The sequence below is a fragment of the Paroedura picta genome, chromosome 6 (genome assembly GCF_049243985.1).
Source record: "Paroedura picta isolate Pp20150507F chromosome 6, Ppicta_v3.0, whole genome shotgun sequence".
NCBI lineage: Eukaryota > Metazoa > Chordata > Lepidosauria > Squamata > Gekkonidae > Paroedura > Paroedura picta.
This window is the reverse complement of record NC_135374.1, coordinates 68,718,725-68,733,127: the sequence shown is the minus strand read 5'-3', so window position 1 is coordinate 68,733,127 and position 14,403 is coordinate 68,718,725. Positions and strand designations below refer to the sequence as shown.

At 44.9% G+C, this 14,403-nt stretch overlaps 1 protein-coding gene across 1 annotated transcript in view; it reads right to left on the bottom strand.

Annotated features, from left to right (window-relative positions):
* DMD (dystrophin) overlaps window positions 1-11,934 on the bottom strand; it is a 1,311,735-nt gene extending 1,299,801 nt beyond the window's left edge. Inside the window, exon 1 of the mRNA XM_077342956.1 lies at window positions 11,507-11,934. Within this exon, the coding sequence (XP_077199071.1) occupies window positions 11,507-11,579 (73 nt within the window). The 5' untranslated portion in view covers window positions 11,580-11,934. The remainder of the gene's footprint in view (window positions 1-11,506) is intronic.
* Window positions 11,935-14,403: the final 2,469 nt, after the last annotated feature.

The following is a 14,403-nucleotide window of genomic DNA, read 5'->3' as shown; positions in this document are numbered from 1 at the left end:
GGCGTCACCCCAAGGGTCAGACATGACTCGGTGCTTGCACAGGGGATACCTTTACCTTTACCTTTTACCTAACATAGTCCTCAAACAGAAAGACAATAGCAAACAGATTTTTGGTACCACACGGAACACCCCTCCCATTTTTAGTTCATCTCTACAGTGTTTTCATTGTATATGCATCCAGATTTATTCCACAATTGAACTGGAAAGATAAGTAAAGGAACAGCCAAAATTAAACTCTCTGATCTTCCTCACACATGCACACTTGACCAAATTCAAAATGTGATAGCAGTCAAGAAAGCATTAATATAGGCAATGACTTAAAAAAAAATTAATACAAAATTATTTGCTAGGGGAGATTAATGTGGTATGGGAGTTGTATGGCTGGAGCTAATTTGGGAGCACACTGACACTTTCCTCTTTATAGCCCATTGCTAGCCAGTAGGCTAAGTCCCCACTGATTGATCAAACCATTTTCTATTACAAAAACAGGAGTGCTTACTAAAGCACATAAAGCCTGGGAACAGCACTGCTTAATAGGAGGCCTACGAAATGCAATACAAGAAGTTCACTGCATTCTCCAGTGAAACAAAGCTCCCCACTCCCAAACAAGGCTACAGGCTTCGGCCAGTAACAAATTAATTCAGCACACACAAATTGTTCTGTTGATTGGTTTTCTAAAAATACACTTAATTTAGCACTTCTTGTGCAGCTGATAACAGGTATTGCAGTTCATAAGACAGAACTAAGCCTGCAAAGATTACAAAGTCTCTGTTAGATACCCAACTCAGTTTCTTGCCTTAGCTTTGAGTATTTACAGGCTGACAAACAAATACAAGTTTGGGGAAAGGGCCACAAACAGGAAAAAACATAAATTGGGATGTAGAGAGCAACTATATGTTAACTCCACTCACAAGAACAATGAAATCTCACCACACACTTTTCACATTTATCACTTCAGTGACAAACTTAAATTTCATTAAAGAGATTATTTTCTCTAGCAAAATAAGACAACATTATGGGATTTAAAGTATTCAACCTTGATTCTTGATGAGATAGGCAAACTCTAAATGAAGTAAATAAACCACAACAGGACTTATTTCTGAATCTATTTCTGGGGGGGGGGGGAGTAAGGAGAAAGTGAGTGTTTATAAGTGAGGCCTAGCAAACTTCAGTTTAGGAAAGTGTCAAACGTTTATTCTTGTCCACTCAGCAAGATCTCAGCTGAGTAATTCCAGATGCAACACAATATCTAAAAGCCACTTTCCCGCCTCTCTAACTTGAAATAAATGTTAATGCTATGGTTATACTTTGAACAAATACACAAGGGAAAAGTATAAAGACATCTTTTTTGTATATTTCTGTTCTATTTATCAGCCTGAAGGATTATAAAACAGTAATTTCTACTTCCACCTAGCCCAGCATGAGCATTCAGTAAAACAGAAATACAGACACCAGTATCATTCACCACTTTAACACACACTGCCTATTAGTTAATGTTACCATCCCATCTGCTGCAACATGCACGATCTGCAGTGTGAATGATTGAACAGAAAATGAAGATTATCCTGCAGGGGGCATCAGAGGAGATGTATAGCCTAGCATAGTTAGGGGCTTTACGCACCGGGATCTTTGTAGCAAGTTGGTCACTGAATGAAAAATCGCCATTTAAAATAGTGGAATTCGTCGTTATGCATACCTGCCTTTGTAGTGGAATCCAGTTGCGTTTTGTAGCGTTTCCCACAGGCTTCCGGTCTCGGCAGAAATCGCTAGAAAGGAAGCGCTATTGCCAAGCTCGTCCCGCCCCTGGCCGTCAAGCAGCCAATGGGCAGCCGTTAGCATGCTCCCAAACAGCCCCTTTCCCTTTAAGAAAGTTAAAAAAAAAAACCAGACCCATTGCAACGAATCTGTGTTAATTCGTTGCAACGGAGAGACCCATCCAGTTGCCTAGTGTGTTTGAGCTGTCGTTTTATCGTTGCCACGCTCCCTCCGAGTAAAAAAAAAAAAATCCCCCCCCCCTCTCACGGGCCCGATTTTCGGCTGAATGAATGTGTAAAAAATAAAGGGAAAATACATCAGCAAACGGGCTTCTCTGTTCTTTGTGCTTAGTGATTGAAGGGGAGGGACTGAAGCCGGGGAAGCCTCTAAACTGAAAGAGGCTCGCTGGTGCGTTTATCCCCGCTCGCTCGGAGAAAAAAAAAATGGCGATCGCTTCGCCGGAAGATCAGAGAAGAGAGCCAGGGGGAGGGACTTTGTAGAAACTGCAACAATGTTAATGCACAGGTCTTTTTCGCTAGTGTTGCAGATTGGTTGCAGGAGTATATCGCTTTCCGGAGGGTGAATCCACTTTTGGGGATTTCCCTGAAAGCGCTACAAGGAAGTGCTTTTTGCAGATTGGTTTCAGGTGTGTGGCAGATTGTCGACGACGTTGCGCATAACAGCAAATCAGTAGCGTTTTCAATTGGCAACCATTGTGCTATTTTGAAGGCGTGCAAAAAGCCCCTTAGTCTAAGAATTTCCTGATATTTTTCGAAATAATCTCATCCAGTGTCCTGATTTGTTCCTTTGAACATACTTCCTCTCTGCTTGCCTCCAGAAGGAGCAGACAGAATGGACAAAGAAGAACCATTACACAAAGAAGGGGCATTATCTGTCCTCTCTTTCTATACAGAGTTGTTTTTCTAAATAAAACTCATTTGTATATTGTCCCAAAAACAAAATGCATAAGACATAATAAAAATGGGTTGAATCTTACAAACTTTCTACTGCTGAAAGTCGGATAGAGCAGAAGAAAGAAAGTCAGACAATATTGAGCAAGGGATTGGACTACATGGCCTATATGGGCCCTTCCAACTCTATGATCCTATTCTGTTCCTCTAATGCCAGAAGAACTGCCTATGAGTGGGGCAGTTTAAAACCAAATGTGGTGTAATTTGAAACACAGTAATTACCTTTTCCAAAAAGTTGGCCCAAAAAGAAATGTTTAGAGCAGCGGTTCTCAACTGCTCGGCCGTGGCAACCCCGGCAGCAGCAGGGTTGGCGTGCACATGCAGGCACACAATAGTCGGGGTAGTGTGGAGGCAGCCATTGCAATGGCTCCTCCGCTGCCCGCTGCTGCTGCCTGCTGCCTGCTGCCTGCTGCCGCTTCCAGCTGCCATCACCTTCCCTGCAGGTAAAGGCTGGGCCCACCTGGGGAAGCCCCTGGGGAAGCCCCTTCCCCCCAAGAGAAGGCCAGGGCGGGCCCAATCTGTACCTTCAGGGGAAGGCGACGGCAGCTGGAAGCAGCAGCAGGCGAAGGCAGCAGGCAGTGGCAGTGGCCAGTGCGCTATGCACACACATGCACAACAGTCAGGGCAGCATGAAGGCAGCCATTGACATGGCTCCTCCAACACCAGCCCCTCACCACTGCTGCCTGCCACCCACCAAATGGTACCATTGTTTCCTGCTGCACACCACTGCTTCTAGCCACTGCCCACCGCAGCCTCTTGCCACCGCTGCCACTTGTTGCTGCCATCACGGTAGCAAGCAACCTGGGGACTCCGCAGAAGGGGCAACGTGACCCCAAATGGGGTCGCAACCCCAAATTTGAGAACTACTGGTTTAGAGCCTATACATTTGAGCCTATTATGCAGGCAAGCTCAGCCAGACAACTGTAGACAGAATTCTATACCCTAATGGAAGGCAAAGAAAGGCCACTGAGTACACACAAGGTATCTTGGTGGCAGCAGAGAATTCCAGGAGAAAAAGCAATGCTGGCTTGGTGTAGTAGTTTGGACCAGCAAAGTCTAATCTGGTGAGCTGGGCTTGATTCTCCACTACTCCACGTGCAGCCAGCTGGGTGACCTCGGGCACATCACAGCACTGATAGTGCTGTTCTCACAAAACAGTCCTGTCAGGGCTCTCTCAGCCCCACCTACCTCACAGGGTGTCTGTTGTGGAAAAAGAAAAGTGAAGGCACTTGTAAACTGCTTTGAGATTCCTTCAGATGGTGAAAAGTGGGATATAAAAACCAACTATGCTTCTCCTAATTGTGTAGAACACCCAGCTATAAAACTCTTATTGCTGGATCAAGACAAGACAATCAAGCTGATGTAGTTATCTTATTGAAGATCATCCAGAACCATCTCAAATCAACCACTGATGCTCAGCTACCAGATGTCCAGGTTGGTTTTTGACATGGTCACAGCACCCAAAACCACATTGCAAATTTGTGCTTGATTCTTGAAAAAACACATGAATATCAAAAGGCCATCTATCTATGCTTTATTGATTATTCTAAAGTGTTTGACTGTGTTGATCTCAAGAAGCTATGGGATGCCTTACATGAATTGGGAGTGTCGTCCCACTTAACCCACCTCATCAGTTCATTATACACCAACCAGGAGGCCACAGTACGAACAATATATGGAGACACAGATTGCTTCAAGGTCAGCCAGAAGTGGGACAAGGTATATCTTATCGCCCTTTCTTTTTAACCTATATGCAGAGGTAATTATGCGGAAGTTTAATCTGGAAGAATCTATGATTGGAGTCAAAATTGGAGGTTGTAACATCAATAATCTCCGCTATGCAGATGATACAACACTCCTTGCTGAATTGGAGCATGATCTGAAGACCCTGATAAAGAGACTAAAAGAAGAAAGTGAAAAGATGGGACTATACCTAAATATCAAAAGGACCAAGATCATGACAACTGCTGGCTGTAGCACCAAAGTCAGGATCGACAATGAGAACATTGAATGTATTGATGATTTCATCTTTCTTGGCTTTATGATCAATCAAAGTGGTGGATGCAGCCGTAAAATCAAACAGCAATAATACTGGGCCGCAATGCAATGTCAGGCATGAACCGAATATGGAAGAATAAGGATATCAGCCTTAATACAAAGTGCCAGCTAGTCAATGCCATTGTCTTCCCCATAACAACCTATGGATGAGAAAGCTGGACCCTGAAGAGGGAAGACAGGAGGAGAATAGATGCTTTCAAATTATGGTGCTGGAGATGAATGCTGTGAATACCATGGACAGCCAAAGTTAACAACAAGACAGTTTTAGAGAGCAGCAAACCAACTATGTCATTAGAAGGCAAGATATTATGGCTAAAGCTCACTTACTTTGGACACATCATGTGATCAAACTTGCTAGAAAAAATCATTAATGCTCGGCATGGTCAGCAGCAAAAGGAAACGTGGTCGCCAAAGGATCCGCTGGCTCGACACGATCAAAGCCGATACAGGGATGATCATGAACCAACTAAAAGAAGCAATCAGAGACAGGGACGCATGGCAAAGCCTTTCGTATAGAATCACCAAGGGTCGGACACGACTGAACGGATAACATCATCACATCAGTTATGTGAATGCTCTCCAGGACTCAAACATTGCAGCTGTAAAATGGGATAGTTTGGTTAAGAAACCATATAACTACCAAGAAACCAGAAAATAATTCTAGGTGCAGTAAAGGGTTGAGAACAAACAATTTAATTTGGAATTTTGGGTACTCAGATGGCTCAATCTCCAAAAGAGGAGATTAAAATCTCTTGTGTGTAAGGAAAGACTAATGCACAGGAGACTTTTAGTGCAAAACTCAAAGATGACTAGGGGTGGCATGATAGCAGTTTTGTGCCCAGCACAGGAAACACCAGTCTTTAACCAGGCACAATACTGAGGATTTATGTTTTCAGTAAAATAGTAGATTTCAGAAATTCAGAAGTCTTCTATAAAAAGGTGAAGGTATCCCCTGTGCAAGCACTGAGTCATGTCTGACCCTTGGGGTGACGCCCTCTAGTGTTTTCTTGGCAGACTCAATACAGGGTGGTTTGCCAGTGCCTTCCCCAGTCATTACCGTTTACCCCCCAGCAAGCTGGGTACTCGTTTTACCGACCTCAGAAGGATGGAAGGCTGAGTCAACCTTGAGCTGGCTGCTGGGATTGAACTCCCAACCTCATGGGCAAAGCTTTCAGACGGCTGCCTTACCACTCTGCACCACAAGAGGCTCTTCGAAGTCGTCTATAGACCCATATAAAATAATTAGACCCATATAGCATAGTTGGCTTGTCTAGTTCAGTTGCACAGGATAGGACAACAGGCCTTAAACCTGTTATCTGTGAAAAGTGATAACCTCAGTGATAACCTGATCAATGGGTATTAGCCCAGACAGCTTTGAGAAAACGATTAGCGTCAGGTGTCAAAAGGCCAGAAAGAAAGTAGAAGGATATTTCTTTCAAGTTCTTTCTGCTGGCTTCCTGAAAACATCTGACTGGCCAGTAATGAAAAGAGAATGCTGGACTAGATGGGCACCTTGGCATAATTCAGCAGGGGTCTTTTGCATTAAAAGTTATGTTTCATTCAATTACTAGCAGTTAGCTTGGTGCAGTGGTTAGGAGCTCTGACTTCTAATCTGGGAAGCTGTGTTTGATTCCCCACTCCTCCTCCACATGCAGCCATTTGGGTGACCTTGGGCTCTCCACAGCACTCATATAGCTGACTGAGCAGTAAAGTCAGGGTGCTCTCAGCCTCAATTACCCCACAGGGTGTCTGTTGTGGGGAGAGGAAAGACTCCTTAGGGTAGAGAAAAGAACCAACTCTTCTTCAGCCCAATTTAAAAGTGGGCAGGAAGGAGCCCCCTTGCCAGCCCTCCCTGAGAGAGCACGGTGGAAGCAGGGAAAGCCTAGAGAAGGAAGCAAAGATTGGAGGAGTCAGTGTGCATCCTCTGGCCATCATGACAGAAGGGGGCAGGGGGGAGAGTGTAGGTGAGAGCTACGAGCAGTCAGGCATGTCCAGGAAGGCAGGAGCAGTGGTGGGGCTGGGACAGAGACTTGTGGCCTCTCACTGGCAGCACTGTGGGGGGGGGGGAGGGTGAAGCAGGATTCCAGCTTCCTCCATGGAATCCCCCAACAGGCCATGCAGTTTCCAGGCCCTCTCCCAGTGGACCAGTGAGTCATTGCAATGGACAGTGCCGTACAAGAGTGGGGGTGAGGATGTGGTCTGGAGCATGGGTGGGCAGCTAGCCAGTGAAATCACTGCTGGCAGGCAGGAGTGGATGGCAGGGGGTAGGAAGAGCAGCTGAATTTTTTCACACTAGAATTTTCCCGCTAGTGTTGCAGATTGGTTGCATGAGTGTAGCGCTTTCCGGAGGGTGAATCCACTTTTTGGGATTTCCCTGAAAGCGCTACAACGAAGTGCTTTTTGTGGATCGGTTTCAGGAGTGTTGCAGATTGTCAACGACGTTGTACATAACAGCAAAACAGTAGCGATTTCAATTTGCAAACATTGTGCAATTTTGAACGAGTGCGGAATGGCTCCAAGTCTCTGAAATCAGTCATGCAATAACTGATCCTTTGAATTACATGTTTACTGTAGAGCATGGGTAGTCAAACTGCGGCCCTCCAGACTACAATTGTCATGAGCCCCTGCCAGCAAACGCTGGGGATTTGTAGTCCATGGAAATCTGGATGGTCGCAGTTTGACTACCCCTGCTTTAGAGTAAACAGCAAATTCATTGGGATTTGTTTTCACTGGCTATTATTTTAATTCCTTTGCAGATACTCTTCTCTGGTAGAGTTTAGATATTAAAGGGAAATAGAGATAAATACTTATAGAACCAGTATAAGTAATACTGAAACATAGGGGCTCAGGGTGTGAACCTCTCCTTGAATAGTATAGTTTATTTTATCAAAATGTACTATTAGTATTCAAGGAACTCAGGGCAGCATATATTGTTTTCTCTTTTTTGTTTTGTTATCATTACTACCCTGTGAGGTAGATTAGGCTGAGAATGTGTGACTGGCCCAAGATCACACAGGAGTTTCATACTAGAGTAGGAATTTGAACCATCCATCTCCCAGATCTTAGACAAATACTCTAACCACTACATCATATTGGTATAGTAGAGATGGTTCTCCAAGCCTTCTGTCACTCTTAGATGTCCTCACTCAAGAGCATTCTGAACCCTTCTATCGTACTGCAACTAACATTTGCTCTGATGCATAAATCCATAGTTATTGCAGATGCTTTAAATTGGTTTCTTTGTATCTTTTCCCATCCAAGAGCAAGAGAAAGGTATTTTTCAACCTTCAGAATTAAATAAAGTTAGTGGCACCTTTGGAAGGTAATATAATTCTGGATCAGAAAGCTATGCTGGAGAACAAGACAGTGGTCCTCTCCTTGCCCTACTCTACCAGCCTACATTCAGGTAGTTTATCATGTCACAAGTTCTTGTTTCAGCGTCTTTTAATATAGCTCCTTTTTAGTGAAACAGGTGTACGCAAACATTCCAGTTATCTGGGAGATTCACTATCTGTCAGAACAGAACTTTCTCATATTCACTCACCCCTATCTTTGTCACCCTTTCTCATCTGTTGCTTGGACCATCTGGAGACTCATTCCTTACAGTCCATAGAGGTAGAAAGTGGGGTAACAGGCAGCAGAACCTGCAGCCACTGTACCTAAGGCAGACCTTGCTATATCAGACCAAGGATCCACCTAACTCAGCATCCAGTTTCCCAAAGTGGCCAATCACACATTTCGGAAAAGCCTGCAAGCCTTTGCCCGCTATTGGACTCCTGCCCCCAGCAACTGATACAACTACCAACCACTGATTTAGCTACTCCTCTCAGAAAACCATCTAAGCTTATGATCATCACTTTATCTTATGGCAGTGAATTCTAATAGATTGATATGTTGGGTGAGGAAATCCTTTCATTTGTCTTTCCAGGATCTGTTATCAAACAATTTAACTGCATGACCACCAAGCCCTCAGATCACACCAGTGCTGGAAGACATGTTGCCAGTCTTCTCTTGCAATCCCAGCTAATGCCATTGCTTATTTTGCCAGCACTCAATTCTTAATTAACAATGGTTTCCATATTAATTATATTTCACTCATTCGTTTCAGACTTTCCCCCCAGTTTTCCAGTACCACAGTATTTTTTAATCATTTATGGATTCTAGATATGCTTACCTGAAATTAAACCTCACTCTCAGGTAAGAATACATAGATTTATATTCCTGAAACTGTAATCTATCTGAGCTTTTAGAAATATGAACGCTCAGAGATAAAGTTATTCTGTGATAATGTAGTACAACTGCAATATGTCAGGTATCCCACTTTCCACGTTTTCTATGGTATGGAACTATTTATGCAACCAGTTTATCAGTGAGATGAACCTTGGGAACCATTTTGCTTCCAGTAACTGAACCTGAGGTTTGACTGAGAGTCAGTAGCTCCTGTAAAGTTTCCTGGCTCATCTCTCCCACTGCAAGATAAAATCATGTGCTGTAAACTATAGCAAGGTATTCCTTTATTTATTTATTTATTTATTATATATTTATATACAGCCCTCCCCGGAGGCTCAGGATGGTTTACATAAAACATAAAAATACATGAAACAATCCATAACATAAGGGCGGTTAGAAATTTTTTCACCATCATCATGCCCCTAGGTGTTTCCATGCTTTTGAGGACAGGCAGGGGGCAGAAAGGCAGGGTCTAAGCCAGGGGTAGTCAAACTGCGGCCCTCCAGATGTCCATGGACTACAATTCCCAGGAGCCCCTGCCAGCATTGGGAGATTGTAGTCCATGGACTACAATTCCCAGGAGCCCCTGCCAATGCTGGCAGGGGCTCCTGGGAATTGTAGTCCATGGACATCTGGAGGGCTGCAGTTTGACTACCCCTGGTCTAAGCTAACTGTTGTTAGAAGTGTCCCAGTTCTCTAGCAAGACCTGAGGCGTACATGGAATTCATACACCAATATAACTGTTGTTAAAATCCTCAAGGTAGCCCCCAATCTAAAAATGTAACAGTGAGCTCTCAAGTGCATATGCAAGGAGGATGTGAGACACAACAGAGAAGGAAGGATTAAACAGAGGAATGAAATGAAACAGATGTCCAGTGAACTTTGCTAATCCCTAAATCTAGTTACAAGCTATGGGAAGTTTCTGCTTCTCAGTAAAAGGCTTCCAAGTTATTGTGTGCTTTAAACAGGACTCCAGGTGCTTAAATGGAGAGAGGACAGCTCCTTATCTGCAGTGCCTCATACAGCCAGTAGTATCATTCTTTGAATTCAGCCCTCAGTTGCAACATGTGGCAGGGAGGAATTCCTGGGTTCAAATCCCCAGTTGGCTATGAGGCTTTCTGGGTGGCTGTGTGACACTCAGTCTAACAAAGTTAGAGTCCAGTGACACCTTTAAGACTAACTGGACTTTAACTTTGTTCTACTGCTTCAGACCAACTGAATCTATCTTCCGCAGTCTAAGCTATTTCACAGGGCAGTTATGAAGAGGAAATGAAGATGCTAGCCTGAACTCTTCTGACAGGCAGAAGAAGGCACTCAATAACAGGAAAATGTGCATGTAGAATTAGCATGCCAACCTGGTGTCTGCCTGGACACTGGCATTGCAACACTGGATACGTAGGTAAGATGCCCAGTTTAAATGAAATAACTAGCAGTAAGTAATGTCACAGAAGGAAGATTTTTTTGTTTTACACATCTAGCATCATAGGCGAAGGACTGGTAACATGTATGCCCCTCTTTACCTCCTCAGGTTCATTGACCTTGACTAGCTACAGCCCTCTATCATTTTACTCCTCAGAATCTGTGTTCAGAAATCAGGCAAATGACTCCCACAGTAAAATTCAGGCATATGCTTAGGAGAGGAGAAATGACAGCCCCATTAATCTCTTTTCTGTTCAACTTGTCAAGTGGATAACTTTTCTAAAATAATTAAGTACCTCAGCACTCTTGTGTGTATTTCCCCTTGCGAAAATATGAATTCTGAATGAACTATAAATGCCTGCATTGCCCAAGAATTGGTTATTTTCCAAGGCTAAAGGCAGGGAGGCAGCCCAGGCAATTGAAACTTTATCCTGTGGAGAAACATTCCAGCTGCTTCCATTTACAGCTTTAATGGCCTGGCCCTGCTGCACAAACCACACCACAATCTAATTAGCATATTAAAAGCAGGGGCTGTTGGGGTACGCAAAAGCAGGACAGAAAGTCTCCTTTGCCACAGGCACACTAGTGCTAAAGCCAAACTCTCATATGTTTGAAGTGAAGCCAGTAATTCAGGGCAGATTCCTAAGGCCACTGTGATCTACTAAGAAGTTTGAACAAAATCTCTTTCTACCATGTGAGCTGCTTCCCCCTTCCACAAATACTATTTCTCTTTCTTAAAACACGAACAACTAACCAACAAACTAATTTCCCCCAACATTCCCCACTCACTTTGGTTACCATGCATGACTTTTGCAAGAAAAGTAGGAGTAAACTAGTGCCAACAATAAATGCTGTTTCACCAGAGTGGGAAAGGAAGAGACTGAACATACATATAGCTCCCCACAAGGTCTTGCACACACAGCATCAGTACAGTCCAACTTGGCAAAAGTAATTCTGGCAGCTGCCCCTGAGAGAAAACTTTCCCCACAGTCCCTTCTGAACCAGCCTATGCAAAGAAATCGTTGCCACTCCACCGTACATCTGCAAAAAGCCCGTCAAAGGCGTCACCCTACCAGATCTGCTCTTGATAATATCACTGAACTCGTCCACTGCAGAGTCTTCCTCGCGGTGTCCTGGTTCAGCCATAGCCCCGAAAACAACCCGCGGTCCTAGGAGACGCCGAGGAAAGAGAGCGGGAGCCTCCTCAGATCCGGTCCTGCATGCTTGGAGCGGCTGTCAAGGCAAACCAACAGGCAGAGACGCACAAAGTTTAAAAGGAGCGGTTGCTGCTTGCTTCCAGTTCAGCTGAGGTGGGAGGAGGAATTCGCTCCGCGCCGCTCCCTCTTCACCGCACAGCATGGAGCAAGAGGAAGGGGGCCAAAGAGCAACTCTCCGCCGCAGCGAGCGAGCGAGGGGATCACGTTGACAGGGTGAGCTGTCAGAGCTGCTCTTCGGATCAGAGAGAACAGGTGCCGAGCTGCGCGCGGTTGCCTTAAAATAGCGGCGAGAGACGCTCCCAAAAGCAAGGGGGCAAGTGGAGAAGAACGGAGACGCCCGGCAAAGCACGCACCAACTTGGGAGTCTCAGCCTTCCGCCCCGACCTAGCCCTCTCTCCCCCCCCCCCCCGATCAATGCCAGCCGGAGAGAGCAATTAGCGAGCAAATGGCCCGGAGAAGAGATCAGGGGCATGAATGATTCAGCAGCCCCCACTTACAAGCGCTCGCGCCGCGGGGAGGGAGGCAGCAAGGGGCGCCCGTTGGGAGAAGAGCCCGAGCGGGGCGCGCGCCGAAAACTTCTTGCCAGGCCGCCCCTCTCTCGTTTTGGCCGCAGTTCTTCATCTACGACGACATTTCTTTCAACGTTGGGAACCAAATATTTGACCTCCTCGACGTTAACATTCTCTCCCTATTTGGGAGAGAATCCAACCTCGGAATGGGTTATTGGTTTACTGAGCCACCTCAAGTACCCTCAAGTGCACGTTCTTCTCTAAAGTTGGGAAGCAACACCCGGCGCCCTATCGCGAAGTGGACATTTTTGCATAGGGAGGGACGCCCTGACATGGGATTCTTTTATGCTGCTTAATGAAAATTCCCAGGCACTCCTTAGACGACTGCATCCTTTTGGTAGAGAAGTAGTCATGTTGGCCTGAAGCAAGATCTAAAGGCCAAAAGTCATGTAATACTTTTTATGAGGACTAGTCAAAAGGACACAAAACCCTGCAAGCTTTTGAAGTCTTCAGAACTCTTCATCAGGCTGGGTGCTGGGGTGAAAAATCATGAAGAGGGAATGTTTCTGCTCATGAGACTGACACGCCTCCCTGCCCCTAAAGGAAGAGGGTGAGCCTGCTGTAGTGGTTAAGAGTGCCATCCAGTAATCTGGAGATTTCCCACTCCAGGTCCACGTGAAGCCAGCTGGGTGACTTTGGGCCAGTTCTCACAGAGCTCTCTCAGCCCCACCTACCTCACAGGGTATCTGTTGTGGAGAAAGGAAGGGAAGGATATTACATAGCAAAAGCTCAGTATAAAAACAAACTCTTCTTTTTTCTTAACTTTTTTTTAAGACCAGGCTGATGAAGAATTCTGGAGTACTGAAGAGCTTCTTCCTTCCTTTCTTCCTTCACTTTGACTTTGGTGTTTCATTGTCTCATTCAATAACCCCCAGCCAGAAGCATCAGAACTATGGAGAGAAAGGAGGAAGCTTCTGCTGAGAGCTTGTATAGTGACCAATCTCATATGGAGTGGAGGAAGAAAGAATCAAACAAATCACATTTCCCCAGCAACAAAGCATTACTCCTAATGATGATAAAGTGAGATATCTCAGAAATAGCAGATATAAATTGGAGAAGATTCCAAGCTATCAGGATCCATTAAAATGTATAAAAGTAGTGAGTAAGCTTTGGCATTTCCTGGAACATAATGACTAGCAGAAAACACACACGCACAAACACACAAAGATAGCAGAAAGGAGTGCTTAAAGGATTTGCAGGTCCCATAGTACCAGAACCAGTTTAAGGATTTGTGGGGCCCTAAATGTACAATTGTGGCGGGAGCAGCCAGACTGGAGATAGAAGGGGCCCCAACAGTGGAAAGTGCTGTCAACCAGGGCATTTCCACAAATCAGCAAAAATAGTGTTATGCCAGCTGAATGGCATAGTGCTAAATATTATCGCACCTCCCAGCCCCTTCATACCTTTTTGCTGTTTTGCTCTGGCCTGCCGCCTTTTTGCTCTTCTCACCTTCCACAACTGCTGCTGGAAATGGCGGAAGAGAGCAACATGCTTTACACGTGACTCTTTTCCGCCTGTCAATCATTCCAGACAGCCAGTCCCCTTTCTCCATGTTTTAAAGGTCCCGTGATGCCCACTAATTTGTTTTTAATTCATACTTCACCATTTAAACACCTATGCATCTAACCATAGATGCATAGTGCTTTATGAACGCCACCCCTTATGGAATCACAAGTCTTGATACTTTTAAAAATTAATCTCATTCCTGATTTTGGGGTGGAGACTTTAGAAAGGTATACTTTGCGTTACAACTCTGGGGGGGAAAATATTTGTGGCATTGACTGCACACTTTTCCACCTTGTTGCTCCAAAATGTTAGCAGTTTTTTTTTAAAGACATCCCTGTCCCCGGGAACAAGGGAGAGGGAGGCAGGTGCAAGGGTGGGATGTGCTTTTAGGATGCTTGAGCCTCCATACCTTCCCTCTGCTGGTTGCTCTCTCTCAGATAGCACTAAATAGGTTGGGGAATCCACTTCATGCGATTCCCCAATGAGCGCTTTAAAATGGGGGATGTAGCCAGCCGGTTCCTGCCTAGATGTTGGATGTTGATGATGTCATATGGAGGGGCCAGAATATAACAACTATGTACTGTAAGCTTTTCACTACATTTAACGGGTGCAGAAATCCCCTCAGAGTCTTCAAAGAGAGAAAAGGGGTAGGTGGAGGAGAGAGGCTACAGCATTGAT